Here is a 19225-nt window from a genome sequence, read left to right as displayed (position 1 = left end):
AACTCTTATGTCCCTTATCTTCAATGTTTTTTTTTTTGCTATTTGCTACTAAAGTGATTGAAAACATCTCAGGTTTTCTGGTGTGTAGCGTATGACCAGTTGAACCAGTTGGCTGCTGCAGGTCTGGAGCTCGATGACACAAGTAGAACAAAGTCAGCCTCCGGTTTGACCTAAGAGGTTTTCATCACTACCCTTTAAACCATGTTGAGGGTATATTGACAGTTTACATAGTAAACAAGTGCATATATACACACATGGTGCCCTTATGTGGACTCAGTGTAACACACACACAGGCGCACACACACACACACACACACAACTACACACTTATACATGTAATTTTAGTCTAATTATTGAATATGCTGTATCCAGTTCGACATGTTGAACTCCTCCACACTCAGTTGTTTTCTGATCATGAATGTTCCACTTTTCTCAAACAGAGTAGTGATGACAGTTCTCCCGAGTGCGAGGATTGATGACACCTCAAAGAAAAAGTTGCAAAAATGTCAGCAAGTGTTGATGTTTCTCAACACTGTTTCACAATCAGAGATGTGAGAGGGTGTGTGAGTTTCAGAAGTAGTTGACTGCGTGCAGCCTGCTGGTCTGCATGCTTCTGTCACAGCGTAGACCCTCAACACTCCACAGCCATGGGAAGAGCAGTGAGTGATGTTGGTGAATGGGTTGCATGAGAAACCATGTATAAAGTACCTTAATTTATTATCAAAGAGTGCAGTTTGGGGGATTTTTGCTTCCTTTCAAAGCTGCAGGTGGGTTTTGGCATTTACAAGGTTAGTGAATAAAATGAGGTTGATTGAAGCGAGAGGGAGAGCAGAATCACTAAGAGAATAACCTGTGAATAAGATAAATAAACAGCACTGATATCACTTTGATCATCGTAAATCTTTACTATCTGCACCTACAATTCCCTTTTGATTCCTTGTTACTGATGAGTGCTCACAACCGCCAGCGTGCACATCAGTCAGCACTTGAAAGTGGCAGCGGAGGAAGAGGCTGGGTCTCATTCATTCTCTGATATTGTAATGCCTTCCTGGGTGACCCTCTGAACTGTGCACAGCCGCACTCTTTCGCTTCTCAACGCTTTAAAAAGAAGGGAAAAAAAGGTTTCAGTCGCAGCCTCTCACCAGCTGGGTGTTTGATGTGGCGGAAAATCTAGATTCAGAAAGGGGAAACCCTGATAGATGGAGCAGAAGCCTTGGGATATATGAAAAACAGCATTTTAAATATTCACACACCCCCTTTTGACTGTTCCCGCATCACCTGAAAGCTTCCTGATTATCAGCTGGAAAAGATGTGTTTGGTTTATATTGAGGAACCATATCAAAGAAAGTAACATTCATGAGCACATTTTTGTACTCCAAATACAACAACACAAGCAAATGCAGAAATTCAATCAGGTTTTTTTAGTCTCTTGCTGACAAAAAAACCCATCATTCAAATAACCTCCTTGCTAACGATGCTAACAAGCAGACTGCAAATGACTACATTCACCTGGGTTTGTGCTTTGACAAAAGCCAGGTATTAGCAGGGTCCTTGATAATGTAAAAGGCGCGACACCTTTTCTTTTTAAGGTGACTGTTTCTAGCCAATGATCTACAAACTGCAGTTTCACTTTAAGATCGGCCAGCATGATGCGAGCGGAGCAGCTTTTTGGTATGTAGTTGAGAGGCACTTCTTTAAAGTATCAGTTAATTACTCATACTGAGGGTGAAGGAAATAAATGATTGTAATTCTATAGAAAATATTATTGGAAAATGTTAAAGGAAATGAAAGGCATTTTGATGTTTTCTGCATGCTGTGTAATGCATTCAAGATGTTTTAGCGATGCTACTGGTTAGTTCAGTTTGGATGGTACGATGTATAAAGTACATATAATTAAATAATCATCTGTGAAAGTCAAACGCACATAATCCCTGCACCAGAAATTACAGACTGTCGGAGACCTGGATAATGAGGTTATACTCTAATGCAAAATGGTATTGTATTAAATTGTTAATTTGCTTTGCTACATAACATTAGAATCCCTCCGCAGTATCCTTGCTGCTTGGAGTTGATTCACATCTGATTACATTTATCATTTGTTCATCATCTCCACTTGTCGTTTCAGGCTTGAAGTAGATGCTACTGTAGCTCTATGAACTGTCTAATTAGGTGCAATCTCCATATAGTGAGAGGGTGATGAAGAAGGCGATCACTTGCAGCAGCAGTTTGAAATGACACCGGGGTTAAAGGTTCAAAGATGAGTCTTTCTGTAATGATAGGTAAGGATGAAACTGAGAAGAAGGTGACACATTGGATTGGACTTTTTCCCCCCTCCTCCTACTCCTCACTGAGCAGACTAATTAACTGGCCTCCCGCAGCCTCGCCTGTTCCAGCAAAACTTAGGAGTTTGATAGACAGTCCGAGAAGAGAGAATTCTCCAGACACAAAAGCCTGTCAAGAAAAAGAAGGTTTTGCCATGTCAAGCTCCGTCATTGTGTAACGGCAAATCTGTAAAAATCTCCAAATAGAATACTCAGCCCTGCTGTAAAATCCCCTCAGCTGTGCGTCCTTCTACTTGAGGCACTTTTATTGGTCCTTAGGGGACACGTCAGCTGGATGGATTACCTTCCTAACACCAAGCAATCCACAGTGCAGCAGCAATAATCGTTTCTTCCCTGACCTTTTGCATGAGTTTTACCCCTTCGTCCTTTTTAAGAGCAGCGGCACAATCGTGTTGATTAAAAAAAAAAAATCTATGTATTAGTGCTGCAACACCACTACCAAGTATCTCTATAATATATAATAATAATATTATTAATGTTTATAATGATGCAGCCACCTCTTCTTCCTTTTGGCGCTACAATATACTTCCAGGCGGCACGGTGGTGCAGTGGTCAGCACTGTGGCGTCACAGCAAGAAGAATCTGGGTTTGAGTCCCGGCTCTAGCACGGGATCTTTCTGAGTGAGTCTCCATGTTCTCCCTGTTCCTGTGTGGGTTCTCTCTGGTACTCCAGCTTCCTCCCACAGTCCAAAGACATCATGAGGGGACGAGGCTGATTGATGCTCTAAACTGACTGTAGGTGTGAATGGTTGTCTGTCTCTATGTGTTGGCCCTGTGATGGACTGGCGACCTGTCCAGGGTGAACCCCGCCTCTCGCCTGTAGCCGCTGGGATAGGCTCCAGCCCCCCCCCCCCCCCCGCGACCCTTAAGAGGAAAAAATGGATGGATGGATGGATGGAATATACTTCCATTTCACTGTTCTTAATTAAGCCTGAACAGGGGCCCACTGTTCACCTCTTCATCTTGATACACCCCCCCAGTGATTCCATTCATTCACCTCTGTAACTGCCTTTACACTTTAAGCCCAAAGGTTCAATCTTAAAATGACAAGAACGAAAGAGTCCCTGTCCTCTTAATCCCTCTCATTCTTCCTCTTGGCAGGATGAAAAGAAACTGCACAGAATGCTCACATTCAAAATTTGTCTTCATTTCAGAGGATTCTCTCAAGCGCGAATATGCAAATCATTCATTTAGTTTCAATGTCGGTGATTTTGTGCTGTCAGAGCGAGGGATCTCAGCTGACCTCTGAGAGAACAGAGAGCAGAAGATTCAGAAATGGAGGAAACTAGCTTGCTTATAAGCTTACTTTAACTGTCTCTTTTCCCCTTCAGAGTGATTACATCTTGCAACAGGAGTTAAAATGCATTCTTTGAAATAAATCAAATGTTTGGAAGTCTCTATTGAATTTAGTCACATTCCTTCGCAGGTCAGACCCACAACTCTGCCAGCCGCTAACCTCTTTCTGTGGAAGTATCTTTAAACATCTTTAACTGTGATGCACGTAGTTCATGCATTTAGCAGCAGTAGCTCTGCAGTGACTCTGTTACAAAACTGGACTAAAAAAAGGAGTTAAACGAATGTGCTGCTTCACGAAAATAATGTCATTTTGACTCTACTTATTTCTCTAGTTTCTCCAGAAATGAAAGTACTGAAACTGTTGTGAATGATTCCAAGAGGGAAGAAAGACAAAGTAAATATGTTTGGAGCTGTTTTTTTTTTCTTTTTCTGAGTCAACAGTATTGATCAAAATGTATAAAGTTCATCATGTGTAACAGAAAACAAAATGAAACTGATGTGTTTCGATGAACTATAGCCATACTAAAATGACCAAATCATCGTGTAGTCTGCTTCCTAATTGTGACCAATCAGATGGAAGAGGTCTGATTGCACAAAACCGGATGCTAGTTTTCGCTTCATCAAGCTAATGCTTATGCAAATGTTTTAATGACTACTTATGCAAATCAGGATATCTTAACACATTTCAAAGCACAGCCAGACAGACTATATTTCCTTCTGCTAGCTGACTTCATTCTTTCATATTTTACCCTCTTATCCCTGGTATGGTTGTCGCGGCACGTCCACCAAACGATTGTCATGCATATAAGACATTTTAAAAGTCTGGAAAACTTTAGTTGGAGCTTGTGTGTTCAGAATGGCAACTGCAAAATAACAAGCAACCGTAATCACCAAAATATACCAGCAAGACAGATGGTTCCCCCTTCCTGTCATTGAAGACAGATCCACCATGTTTATCCGTTTTTTTTTATTGCATACTATATTATTTTGTACACTTTGAGTTTAAATTATTATTGACCTAAATTTTAAGCAAACAATGAAAATGTTGCAAAAAAGTAAATATGAAGTAGCTGGTTTCTTCAGAGGTTTCTATCTCATTCCCACTGCTCGATTGAGGGAGTATTTCAAATTTTCTTGTGCTCATCGACCTTTTCTAAAGCAAAACTTCAACATCAGAATCAGCATCAGAATACTTTGATGGGAACTGTTTCCTCTTCTGAACTTGGCCAAGCCAGACTTACCAGGTTTGCTCAGCTTTCTGACTGGGCCAGTCCAGGCGGCACATGTGGCCAACAGTGCTGTTTGTCTTTGGGAAAGTCTTGATGATGCTGAACACCGGGTAGGGAATCATGATAAGCAGTGACACCACCCAGGTGGCGGCGATGACACGATAGGCATGGGATCGGGTCTGCCACGCTCGGGATTTCAGCGGGTTACAGATGGCGCTGTATCTCTCGATGGCAATAGCCACCAGACTGAAGGTGGAAATGCTGACGGATATTCCTGAAGGGGAGAAAAGAGAGGAAACAAATCCACTTTTATTGTAGATGTCTCACCAAATACTGGCAAGGCTGTCAAGATGGCAAGGTTGTAAAGCACACTCAAGGCCACCAGACATAGAATTTACTGACTGGACTCCCACTTCCCATGAACCCTTCCTTTCTGGGCACTCCAAACATGGGACCACCCTTGCCAAATGTCTTTCATCCAGCCTACTCCAAGGAGAGCAAACAAACCCCTCACATCTCTTGGACTTTTATGGACTTGGAAGGGGAAGAACATCACAGTCCATGCCAACTAAAAGCAATTGATCCCTTGTACTCCTCTTGTCAATAGGATTGACATATTGATGAGTAGTGTGGGTAGGACTGTTTATTGCAGGGCTGGGGGTCAGGTCCATATACTGTTAGGTCTTTCTGATGCTGAAAAAAGCTTCCGCTGACTGCTGAAAGTAAATCATCAACTTCATTGGTTTTTTTATAAATTTTATTCAAACAACATTATTGCTTACTTACACAAACTGCAATGCTCTGTTGGCCCATAACTCGATTTGTGAAAAGCCATTAGCTGCTGAATGGGACTTTAAATGGTAGTGACTGCGCTGACTGTAAGAATGCAGGATTTGACTTATTTGTTAGATATGAAATCTTTTTTATTGAGGAAAAAAATTCGGAAAAAAAGATGCGCGGGGTAATTTACAGCTATGAAATTCAAAGTGGTTTGTTTTTCTGTGCACTGATACTAATTTGAACAAGACAGTCTATATATCTTTGTCACAAGCTTTTGATTACTACATTTCGTGGATCATTTTAAAAAAAATAGGAGCTGATGTATCGATTTAAGAATTTTTTGAAGTCCCTGATATTGGTCAACCTTAAATACCCAGTATAGGTCAGGTCACTACTCTGTGTATTGCTGCTTATCATTTTGGTTGATAAAGCTTTTTTTTCCCAAATATAAATTATCCTGTTGAAATTAAATATATTTGTCACAAGAGTCTGACGATGGTGTTTAAGTTGTCGAAGCAAAAATTGAATGTATTAGCTGATCTATGGATTTAAGAGTTGTCCTACTCCCTCAAACTGACATTGACCTAAAAAATCCTGTATTTGTCAGGCCTTATCTTCATTCCCAAATCCTTTAGGGGATTTAATCCATCTTTTCGAGTGGTTCAGGAGCACCTCTTTGAAAATCTCAGCACACTATCTCTTTGGAGTTTTAAATTCCTTCAGGGACGATCCAGGGCCATGATGTAGATGCATGTATAAATATGCATAATCTGCAGAGGGAAGCCAGCTCAGTCAGGTTATTGCCTGTGTGCTCAGGGTGAGGCCAGATGAGACAAATTACATTAATAAGCCCATACCTGCATGTCACCAGCAGCTAGAGTACAAAGAAGACCCCGAGGAATAAACTCGCCTCCCTGATCCTTTGTTGCAACAAGCAGCAACCACATCGGTTCACTGTGTCTGCAACATATTAATCACCATTCTTTGTTTGTGAGGATAGAACATATCCCGTCTTAACCATAACTTCGCATTACCATTCAAGAAAGGAAGTCATTATGCAAACTCATATGAGCAGGGTGCAATTCAATTTACAGGAACCATATTAAGTATTATAGTGGTAGACTGCTTGGCTGAGAACATTTATTCTCTCAGGGATCAGCCTTAGGCGAGGTAGACTCTTCTTCTGCGATAAACTCTTTGTTATCAGAATCCGAGAGATTAAGGATTTCATGTTTGTCAGCTGCACTGTATTACAAATGTGTGGCTTGCAACCTGGAGAAGTGGAGGATTGTGGAGATTTGATGTGCAGTCTGACGGCGCCTTTATCTTGGAACAAAGAACAAAAAGATCACAAAATGACGTTTGAATGGCTTTTATGCTCCGTGAGTCGATGGCGACACTGCTGCTATGCGTTATTTAAAGCATTTCAGCACTTTGCAAGAGAGGTCATTTTTTTTTGCTGCTATGGCTGCCATGCTTACATGAAACCAGACAGGACATGCGAAAAAATGTTGAACTCTATTGCGAGCCTACATACAATCTTCAATTTGGGCTTACTGGCCAGGCTGTCATGGCTGAGAAATCAGGAAGCAACTTGTTTGTGAGCCCCTGCTGTGATCACACAACGAGTTGGGATTTCTGCTTATGTCAGACAAAGTTGGGAGAGTCCTGACTGACCGCTCAAGAGAAGCAACCCCCCATCGTGACGTGCAGATCTAAACAGTGCTGCAAAACTGTGAAAATAATGGTCTCACACACCCACACGTCTCTTTCAAGTTTGAAGATTGACATGGAGAAATCACACGCGTGAGAGGGGGGTTTGTTTTGTTGATGCTTGAAGGCGGTCATGCCCAGGCGCAGCGCACTGATAGTGAAAAGTAGTTTCCTTGTTTCTCATATGTCTTTAACATGGCAAGGACAAATAGTCAAAAGGAGAAAAATATGAGAGGATAAGCAGAGCAACAGTAAAGCAGGTGTAGCAGATATGGATACCGTGAAAGAAAAACTCTTCCAGATCCTGCCATAGAATGAAGAAGTGATTTCAAAGCAAGGAAGTTTATGGTGAGGAGGCATGCGAATGAAGGAATGGCACACTCATCTTCACCAGCAGCCAGCATGAAAACTGCATGAGTCTGGCTTCGCCGCCTTCGTATAGAGCAAATTGCTGCGGAGCTTAATTGGCTCATTTTATTTAATGGAACAGATTTATATTCCGTTTTTTTTTTGCGCAAGGATGCATAGACAACAGTGGTTCAGCTGATAGAGACCCATTAGATGCTGACGACTGTGAAATAGAGCCATAGGTTTTAAATGAGTGACGTGTGACGGTAGATCACGCGTACGGCAAGGAGGTGCCCGTCAATGCAATGTACGGCATTGAATGTGATTTAAATTGCTGTAGGTATGCAGACGACTCACCAAGATTCAGAACACACGAATGTGCTCTTGTCTGGCTGACTCAGTCATCATTCAGGAGCCCAAATTCATCAGCCGCACTCAGCATTTCATCCATTTGACCATCTGTTTTATGGCTGCCTGGGGATCCCCTCACTGATATGAGATCAGCACTACCGATTTGTTTGGGCTCTAAAGAATTGTTACTGAGTGTTATTTATCCAATCTTGGTGAGGTAAAACACACTTGGAAATACACAGTAGCAAAGCATTAAGCAACAGTGCATTAAGAAGATGGTTCCATATTTCATCTTTCAGTCAAACCTGTAAATATCTCCCAAGCAATAAAATACCATTGACAAGAACAGATATTTATTTTTACAAGGGGCAAACACAGCCTCAAATTTAAGGCAAGGTTTCTGGGAAACAGACGTTTCCAGGATGAGATTAAGGATCACTCATTATGTCTACATCATGCTCGGAAAAAGTCAGATTTTTGTGCTTCAACCCATAAATACTTGGTTTCCTGGATCTTGCCTTGAACAAGGACAGCGCACAGTCAAGGAAGTATCATCCCAACGGGTGCTAGGTCAAAATTTTGAGGCAAAATAGTTGACTGACTCAAGGAATTGTCAATTAATAGTCTTTGAAATTAAGCCTGGTGTTCAACAGGGAAGCTACTTACTGACTTCTTTCATATACGACGTAAACGGTGGACCTTAAGAGCGACAGATTGTGATCAACTGTAAGGGGATATACTGCCATCTAGTGTTCTTGAGGCTAGTTTTCTTACTCCATACATTGTTTCGCTGTGTTTTTTTTGTATTCTGGGATAACGACTGCTGTCTGATTCCATGGCCCCAGCACTGTTCCACTGCAACCATGCATTTTATCCCTCTGACCGAGGGCCCTGCACACACTGTTTTCATGCCTCTGTTTACCTGTTATATTTAAATACCAAGCAGCTCTTAAATACAGCTGCTGCATAAATGCCGATATCCTCTGTGCATATTTAAACCACGTGGACAGTTTGCCAATACATTAAAGTCTTCAGAGCGTCCATTATCGCTTCTGAGTCCATTCTAGTAGTTGAGTTTTCAGATTAAAAGCCTGCTTCCTGCACGCCTGCGCGCCGGCTGACACTTTGAAGAAGCTAATATTTGAGAGGAGCTGACTCCAGAGAAGGTGCTGCCAAAATAATTACCAGTCAACTAACCAACAAGTGCACACTCTCTCCCCTGCACACTCCCTTTTCTTCTAGGGAATGAGAAGCTCTAATCCTTTTTCTTGATCATTAAAAAGAGGGGAGTGAATGCTCACAGCAGGCTGCTAGGTAACTGGCTTTCCAGTGAAGCTGTGAATGTTTGAGTGGAGGATCTCTCAGCACACCTTGACAGCAGGGGAGCCTGGGAGAGGAGGTTTACTCTCCTCGGCTGAAACTAGTTACTTATGGTGCACACCTAATTCACTGAGCATTCAGGTATGAAAACTTTACAAATTACTCAGTTGTGACAGATTCCCTTGCACACCAATTCTGTTTCATGTTTATTCAAAAATCCAAATTCTATATGCAAAGTGGAGGGACAGCTAGTGAGTGGGGACATGGAACGCAATGGATGCATAAATATGATTGAGTATTGCACACAAACACACACCCACCCAGAATATTACAACATCTATCTTATAACTGCCAGTGAACGAGTAGAGGGTCTATGATTCATATGATTATTGAGCTAGGGGCAGATGGATGGAACCACGGCCTGATGGCTGAATGGAAAGATGGATTGCATATTATATGTCTAATGGGTGTGTGCGAACAGATGAGTTTGCAAAAGGTAGATGAGTTTGCTGAGCAGGTCTGTTGCGGAATCAATGGACAAGGATAGTCACAATGATCCTGTGTATTGATTGGTTTGGGCTGATGATGGAAGACTCAGATCAGACACTTAGGGAAGGTTCGGGAAGAAGGCATTTTATATGGATTGTTTCAATTTGTCGTTTCATCATTCCATTGTTTGTGGCTTAAATACATATAGCATTTGAAATATGTATGTCTATCACAAACACAGTAATGATAGTATTTATACTGGTGTGGGTGCAAACACAAGGAAGAATGAAACAAATGCTGACAGAATAACAGAGAAACCTTATCTCGACAAACAAGCAGTGCACAGAGGAACCAAAGGAATTGTGCAAAAAAGTTGCATCATTAACCAAACTATTCTAGCCAAGAGTTCAGCTTGCATAAATTTACAGCACTGACTAGCAGAAAAAAACATCTCGACCTAGCTGAACTCTAAAGGGACTGAGAAGACAGTAGCTTATTAGCTATGTTGCACCATCCACCTTTATCTGACCTCCATCCTGAGAGTACAAACTACTCGAGAAAAAGGTTTAGATACTGGACAGTTATGAGACAGGAGTCCAGGAGAGAAATATGTGTGGATTTACTGTCCTGTTATTGACCCAGATGTAGGTGTAGGGAGACCAAATTTCCAAACCTGGATCCTGGAGTGTACCACATGTTCATGCAAATAAAATCATCTTGATGTACCAAAGTGTGCCAATACCATTGATGCCATAAACATTTTAATTGTTGGGTCTTTAGAAAAGACACTTTCTGTTTGGAATGACAGCTAACAGATTAGCATTGGTCTGTCAGGAAGAGCCACCAGCATCATAGCCATGGATGCATCAAGAGACATTGTAGGCGGGCCCCCATTCACTCAGATGGAAGTGTCTCAGTAGCACATGAAGCCCAAAAAGCTGAACTGTCGTGCAAAGCCCCACGCACTGTTCAGCCCATAGAGCAAACACTCTAGACACGTCTGACTAATTTGCAGTTAAGCCCTTGGCTAACATTTAAAGTGACTAATCGAGGGGCTCCTCTAGACTTCCAAAATGATACAAACGATAAAAGAGAAATTTCATGGGTGGTTGTGATGCACAAAAAATGCAGTTTTTATATTTCAAAATGCAAGGTTGTGGTATTTTGAAGCCAGTGTGCAACAAGTGATTGAACCACTTGTAATTCCACTTAAATTGTGTTGAAACAGGGCAATGACTCAGTTCATCAGCTTGAAACTGGGACAGTCCTGGACTTAGTAGGACATCTGACAGTCGAGTTTGCGTGTATGCTAGCATGAGTGCTTTTTCTCCTGACAATAACTCTTTATGTGACAGTGGACAGTCATGAGAACAAAATGGCAGGCAGTTGATCCACCACGGAGTGAAAGAAGTGTTTAGCTACATATATTTTGCATAACAAATGCAGTCTAATTTAATCTGTGGCTCTTTATATTTTGACCAGTTCTCAATTTTGCTAGTTGCATGAATGATACCCTGAAATTGAGTTAGGTTATAGCAGAAAAAAACCTCCACAACACCTCATCAATGTTCCGATTAAAAACTAGCATAATTGATTGCTTCATCATTGCATATATAGTGCAGACAAATTGCAGAATTAATAGCTGCAGTATGCAACAGATCCACAGTGGACAGCGCTGTGCTTATTATTCACAATTTAATAAAAAGCCAGTAATTGATTTGTCTTTTCCAGGACATCATTCATTATCAGTTACACTGCTCAGCAGCCCCTACCTTGACTGAAATGACAAGCATGAAGACAAAGCATCTAGATTAAATCAAAAGTTTGTATTCAAAGTCCAATGCAGCAGGCCCTCCTGCCCTCCTCCTCCTTATCACAGCTCAGAGAGCTCAGTAATTGAAAAGGAGATCCGGCAAGCCTGTTCTCACAGATGGTGCATCAAATTTCTGAGACAGTAATAGGATTGTGGACCTTACCATTCAGTGTCTCTTCTCAACCATTCAAAGCTGGGAGTGAATCTAAGAGACAAAGTATTGTCGTGGATCTCTCCTCTTGTGCTTCAGACTGACTCAGGCCTCACGAGGCACCTTGAATCTAGCCTGATGGGAGCCAACTCATAGCTAAGTCACACTCCTGACGATGTGTGACCGTTCAAGCACTTTCAGCATGATGGCTACCTTCTGATGAGCAAAAGGAAGCCTGGAGAAAAGCTTCTCTGAGAGACGGGCTCTTGTTAGACAGCTCGAAATTCCTTCCTCAAAATTACTGGATGAGGTACATTTCCTGTTCCACTGCCAGCCACAAAAGAAGACCCGACATCGTAAAAAAGACCATTTGACTCTGAATGAAAAGGCCTATCCTATTTGAAAAGTAATCACATTCATTTCACTTCTTCCTCTTTCCTATCAGCTAGTCGTGTAGGATTTAGGAAATGATCTGCTCATCTCAACTCATTTCAGCTCAAAATGGAAGAAGAATACTCATATAAGATTTCCAAATTGTAACCAACTTTTTGTCGGATGTAGCAGTTTTTGGATGTGTTCATAATAAGAACACACAGCAGACAATTCAGTTAAGACAGAGACTTGGTGTTTATACTGAACCATAAGGGTGGTGAGTTCAGGGACTTATTTGTGATACGACTACTGCGGAGCTGGACCATCATCATCAGCTGGTTGCACCTGCTAAATATGAAGGATTTCATCAATTACGATCCTGACAATTAGAAACTGTGAGACCCTGATCCATATCCAGGTGTTTCAGATTGATTCCATAAAAGGGTTGGCCGCTAGCAAGCGTAGGATAAAGATAGGAAAAGGGAAACGGCCAGCCAGGCTCTGCCCTAGGATGTCAAAAAGAGGGGGGGACGATGACGACTAAAAGCCAGCCAAAACCATAAAGGCTGGTGATACTTGGTATCGATACAATTGGATCGGATATCCAAAATATGTAAAAAATAATCTGATTTATTTGCCCAAATTCCTTTGGCCAAACATCCCAGTCGAAGATGGAAGAGTTGTGGGGACACAGATGGAAGCAAAGTGCTAGATAACGGAATCAGGTTTAACGTATTTCTTTCTTTTTAGGATGCAGGGAATGTTGAGGAATATTTTTTAATATTTTTTAGTTTGTCTTGTAGATGGCAGGTGAAGCAAAGTGCAATCATACAAATGCATTACAACCTGCTTAGTTGTCTCGCAGAGAGGAAAACTGGTATGGAGCCACCACTAAACAAAAAAAAGCACACTGCTCCATGCTCCTTCACACAAGGAAATTAAAAATAAAGGCTTGTCTCTACGATGAGCCTGCTCCCAATAAAGGCCTGCTACACTCTGCAGTAAGTAAACTGAAAATTCAGTTATGTATCATGTTAACTTTAGAGGTGCTGGTGGTTAAATTCATGTGCCCTTGGAGAGAGCCAGATGTTTGCTGCTCTTTCCAAGCCAGTGTTCAGATATGAGAGTGGAATTGTTCTTCCCTCAGCAAGACAATGAACAATTAGATCAGTGAGGGAAATTTGGACTGCACAGTGTGGCTACAAGGGTTCAAATATTTCACCTTCTGCCAAAGATAAAACATTAAAGAAGTTTCTCATTGGGTGGGAGATTCAAAATATTTAGCAGAGCAGTGACAAAGCCAGAGCAACGATTGTTCCAAGATAAGCGACTCAAACAGAAAACACAAAAGGTTTTTTTCTTAAATTACTGCTGGAGAGATTTATGACTCCTTAGATGTTTTTGTAAAGAAATAAAACTCTTATTTAAAAACTTTAGAGCAACTTGAATGAACCACAAAGCGGTTTAGCAAAATGAAACCCTCACCCATGAAGTAGGTAACAGTCTTGCACATGGCGGCTCCAAATATGAAGTCCTTCAGGATGTTGGGGATGAGGGTGAAGGGCATGCAGAAGATGGCCATCATCAGGTCGCTGACGGCCAGCGACAGCAGGAAGGAGTTGGTGACGGTCCTCATGCGCTTGTTCAGTATCAGTACGATGATGATCAGCAGGTTGCCGAACACGCTGACCAGGAAGATGAGCGAGTAGAGGAGAATACGCAGTGAGTCCATTTCTAACAGAGAGAGGGAGAGAGAGAGAGCGAGAGCATCTGGGTTTAGAATTCAGATGATTCATTATCTAGAAGGAAGCGCACTTTTACTTGAAATAATGAATGCCGTTGGTCCTCATGAATAGAAATTACGAACCTGTCTCTTGAACATCTTTCACTTTGCTGTTGTTTATAATTTTTCTCAGTCTCAAGAGAGAACCAAATATGTAATGCAGCTGAAAGCAGCCATAAACAACAAAGATCCAGACTGTAAAAGCACAAATTAGTTGACAAAAACGTGGATTGTTTACTTCTGCAGCAGCGGTCGTGAAGGTCAGGACTGTCGTGCCAGAAAAAGCAGTCTCCCTGTTCCTCAAAATGAGGCACGGTGTCTCTGATCAGTCTGAAGCATATTTGGTAGCGTGCAGACCTTAGCCTTGTTAAGGCTTCTTGTACGGAGGTAACTGATAGCTCGGCTAAAAAGCTACAATGGTGAACTGTCAAGCCCTTCCCCTGGATCACTTCATCGCTTTTCTTTCACAACCACCAGAAAGGTTTAGCAAATTTCCACAACAATCTGTGTTCAGGTGTTTCCTGTAAAATAATACACATAAAATACTTAAATAAGATTCAGAGGGGAGCATATCAGGTTGCTTGACGAGGAAGTAAGACGACTAGAAGGCCGAATGACTTCATATGATCCACTTTTGAAATTATGTTCATGCAAAAACTTGCTTGTCCTGTGAGGTAAATTACAGTTCAAAGAATAACTGAAAGAGGAAAAAAAAAGAAGACAAACATCATTAGGTTGAGCACACTGCTTTGGGGGTTTCACCTGTGACTCCAACTTTAAAAACAAGATTCAAATTACACATCTTTCTCTTCGGTGGAGTCAATATTTCTGTAACACAAGTGGTTGAATTCATCTTGGAGGAAAACTAAGAATGGAGCAGTTGTCGTCTCCCTGAGCATCAGTGAGAGCAGGACGGTCCGGCCAGAGGGTTTTAGGGATGCTCCCTTCACTCACACCAGCCTGTCAGAGCCGCTCAGTTTGAGAATGAGACTATGTGACAGGACAAGGTCGAGGCTGGCCATGTGCTACGCTGACTGAGTCCTCTGATTAAAGACGGCGACGTGGGGGAAGACTAAATGTCTGTGGCAGAGCCTGCAGACCGAGCTCCACAGACCACCTTAAAGAAACGCAGACAAGTCTTTTCATTCAGTGCCATCATCACGTCACCATTTGTTTGGTTTTTTCCTCAGCCGTATGTTGTTTTTCAAGCTCTAGTGCACGATGTCTACATTCCTGTGCGACTGAAAGCAGACATATCGTACCATGCATGTTCTATCAGCAGAGTTCTAACTTGAATGTGGATGAATTATTTAATCGTGTGGCTCTTGGAAGACCCTCCAAATATTATCAGGCCAAATAAATCACAATGAGGTAGTGAAAGGAGTAATTTTATTTTCAGCCACAACCCTCACATCATGATAGAGCAACAGCGGAGGAACCTACTTGGCTACCAACTAACTAAGATACGGGCTATCAGCCACATAAGTTCTAAAATAACTGCATGTCAGCAAAAAAAAAAACAAAAAAAATCCCAATGCCATGTATACCTAGTTTAACCATCAAGATTTCCGATCAATCTCATCCATTGGGATCCATCTGATAGAAAGGCTTTCAGGGGTATATTAATATTATTAGCTTAAAACACTCTAACATTGATAAGATGGGTTTTACCTTGAGAGAAAAAAAACGCTTCAAATGGAAATGAAACTGTTTGAACATGAATCACAGGCACTGAAGAGCAATGATAAAGGGACTGTAGTTGACATATGGATTTGAACTCCGGCCACAGCAGGATGCATTTTAATCACCTTTGCCACCTGAGAGAATATTAATAATTCTTTTGAAAAGGAAACCCTGCCTCTCTGAGAGCCATCTCCTCAGCTGAAGCTGGCAGTCCAGCCCAGGCCAGCCACACACATCTTGTTTCAGTCACTAAAATGATACGATTGACACCAGAGAATTACGTGAATCATGAAAAATCTCCACTAAGTTGCAAGGCTACCTACACAGACGCCATCCAGGGAGCTCCCATTGGCTCAGCAGCTTCCATTGTGATAGATCTTTTGTGAAAATAGAATTATGTATTCATTGAGCACCAGCGGTGTGTTGGCTCCCCTGAGTCTAACCACTCCTGGACAATTTACTTTGCTTTCATTGACTCCCTCAAGCGTGACAGCTGTGGTTAAATCCACAGGCATCTGTACCGATTCACCGGTGCCCTTCACCTCCGAGATATGCAGCGGAGGTTGTTGACGTGGAACATTTTAGTAATGACCCAAGGCCAAGAGGTGCTTGTTTATCTACGCCATTCTCATTGTGTTATCTGTTGGCTGCTGCGATGCAAAGTGTAATTTTGTTGCCCTGCAGGGATCATGACATTTTCATCATTTTGTTTTATCTGTGGATGATTAGCACCACTTCACAGCTGCCCGTTTGAAAGCTTTGTCGTCTTCTCAAATGTGTGGCGTAAGAGAACCTGACCTGACTGACTGATGGAGCCGGATCACATCCGATAGACTGTTACAGAGACGATTCCTAATGAGCGGCAGGAATGTGATTTTAGATACAGAAGAAGAGCCACACTTCTGAACAATCCCTTTAATCACAACCTCGCTACGGGCTCTGGTTCATATGAAGCCCATGTGAGTTGATGAAATATTCGGAATTGTGTGAAATATCCGTCAGCTCCATCCAGATCTAATGTTACTCTTAATTACAAGTGAGCAGAAATCCTTTGGCAATGGACCTGTGAAGTGGAGGACAAGAATAAGGAAATGAGTCCTAAACTTATGGGAGTCGGCCACTAATTCCCTCTTGTCAAATGGGGTTCAAGTGAAAGAAGTGCACATTTTTCTTTGATATTACCATCGTTTTGAGAGTTCACATATATCAATTTTTAAATATCTCATTTTTTTCTGCTAATAAAGTGTCAATAAGAGACTGGAAATACAAGGACCAAAACTCTGGCTTTCCTCTGACTTTCATGGTGAAGTTGTCCCAATGATTGAGCGGTGTTTATCAGTCAACTTCCAGATGGCTACATTTAATTGCACTGCAATTATCCAACTATTGACTAATTCTCATTCAGATTATATTTTGATGAAGGTGTTTAAATCAAAGAAAATTCCTTTTCTAACATGTTATTAAGTTTAATTGTGCATGTTTTTTGTGTTTTGTTTTTTTTGGCCTCTTGTGAAAGGTGAATTATGGGGGTGAAATAACAAATACTCCACCCATTAGATCTTTTGTTGCAGGTGAGGGAATTGTAAAATATCAATGATGGAGTGGAACTTTGTGCAAGTGTAGTTATCATAGGTAGCAGACAGCGATCCAACTCATGTGGCGACAGTTCTGCCTCCCAGTAAATTACAATCACATGATGACAACAAACAAGCAACATGGCCGCCTCAAGATGCGCTGCATTTGCTGTCTGAGTCATACAGAATAGTGACAGTCATCGCTTATTTAAATGAAGGGCTTAGGAAGTCAATATATCAGCTTATTTCTGTCAGTTGCGTGATTTCAACAGCCAGAGGGCGGACGTTGATTTAGGTATGCAGTAACTGGCTACATGACAAAGACAAGTGAACAAAGGAAAACTGCTAGGCAGCATTTGAAAACACAATCACCTGAGCAAATGAGAACAACCTACCAAATTAACAATGGCAGGGCATGTTTAGGCGTGTAGCACGTACTTTCAACATATTTAACCTGACGTGTACATGGCAAACTTCGATTCGCTCTCAAAGTTTCCTTGAACTTTCCACATCTGAGGTTGGAGCTTTCCCACTCCCAGGAGCTTCTGATCACTATAATTGTGGAAACCCTCCATAGCAAAAGACAACAAGCTGTTGAGGAGGCAGGAAGGGGCAGTGTATGATGAAGTGATGAGAGAGGGAACATGGGCCAGTCTTTGACTTGATGGAGAGACATCCAGAGTCCAGACGGCTCAACTGCCATCATTTCTACTAGATTGTTAAGTAACAAACTGTATTTTTCTCTTCTTCTAACAGATCAGATCAGGCTTTCAAGATCAAATTTGAATTATTGCAAATTTTTCTTTGCAGCACTAATATAGTTCTTGTGTTTTCTATCATAAAAAATACAGCCTTTGTCAACACATATCAAAGAATGACTGAAGGAAGCCCCCCCCCCTCCCCATCGTTGCCTCTGCTACCACGCTGACCTGACACTGCACAAAGCCAAACTAAAACTCTTCTCACAACAGATAAATGGCAGCAATTTCACATCATGTTTTCAGTGAAAATGCTGTGTCCTACTTTTTTTTTAAACTTGCCTTGTCCTTAAGAATCCCAGAGCCACAGACCTGAGTGAATGAGCTGCTCTTCTCACCCTCCCGTGTAAATGCGTGGAGAGGATCATATACAGCCATCGTCTCCTGACTGCTAGGACCCACTTCAATTTGCTGCAGTGACACTGATGAATACTGTAAATATTTATGGCAGTCTAAGAGCTTGGCAAGAATCATATGAATAGATGTCAGTGCAGTTTTTCATTGTATTCAGAAAAAACACTCAGACTAAAAGGCTCTTTGATATAAACGCCGTTGGTGAAAGAGTGACTTGAATTGGTGTTCCTTCTGATACAGTTAGCCGGAATCCAGGAGCAATATTTTTAGTTATGAGAGATAATCCAAAATGACCTCCACCAAGGAGGTTCGACCATCTATATTTGTGTCCACGCATATAAACAATGAAGCTGATTTCACCAAATTATGGAAAAAGAAAGAAGCCATTGCCTTTTGTGGCAGATACAGTCAGCATAGCCATGAATGGGGTTTGATTGAGGCAGCTTTGATGAAGGTATGTTGCTGTCGACTGCCCTCTTGTTCTAAAGGATTTCTGTCTTTTATTTATAGCAGAATCGTGAGGAGTACAGACACTTGAGTGCTTTATGCAAAGGTTAAAATGGAAATCGAACTTGGTTTTGCTCTCAAGGACTCTGACTTGAAGCAGCAGATTCTGTCTTAGATGCCATAAAAAATACTTCGGCGGGGGAGATCCAAGCAAACCTGTGACTCACACCAACAGGGGGGGCTTCAATAACAGAGACAATATTGGCCTTATCAACCTGGCCTCAAATAATAAATCTAAAGCCGTTTGCGGAAAAGCGAAGAGCCCCAAAGTGGATTTGCTTAATTAATGAGCTCTCATCATACTTACCTTGAGAAAGATTATGTTTCATCTCAGAAAAGAGATTTCTAAAGTGCTGGGGAGG

General features: G+C 41.6%; 2 protein-coding genes across 4 annotated transcripts in view; one reads left to right on the top strand and one right to left on the bottom strand.

Moving 5' to 3' along the window:
- LOC147272670 (carboxypeptidase O-like) overlaps positions 1 to 19225 on the top strand; it is a 64824-nt gene that overhangs the window by 27113 nt on the left and 18486 nt on the right. The gene's annotated exons all lie outside the window — the stretch shown is intronic.
- The window catches only part of cckbra (cholecystokinin B receptor a), a 30969-nt gene that overhangs the window by 6227 nt on the left and 5517 nt on the right, over positions 1 to 19225 (bottom strand). For both annotated transcript variants that reach the window (XM_086199246.1, XM_086199253.1), the window contains exons 2-3: positions 13690 to 13938; positions 4880 to 5141 (exon numbers count right to left, since the gene is read on the bottom strand). In XM_086199246.1, the coding sequence (XP_086055372.1) occupies positions 4880 to 5141; positions 13690 to 13938 (511 nt within the window). The remainder of the gene's footprint in view (positions 1 to 4879; positions 5142 to 13689; positions 13939 to 19225) is intronic.

This window comes from Aulostomus chinensis, chromosome 1 (genome assembly GCF_037954235.1).
Source record: "Aulostomus chinensis isolate RoL2024-O1b breed Wild chromosome 1, RoL_Achi_v1.0, whole genome shotgun sequence".
Classification (NCBI taxonomy): domain Eukaryota; kingdom Metazoa; phylum Chordata; class Actinopteri; order Syngnathiformes; family Aulostomidae; genus Aulostomus; species Aulostomus chinensis.
This window is presented reverse-complemented; position numbering and strand designations above follow the sequence as displayed.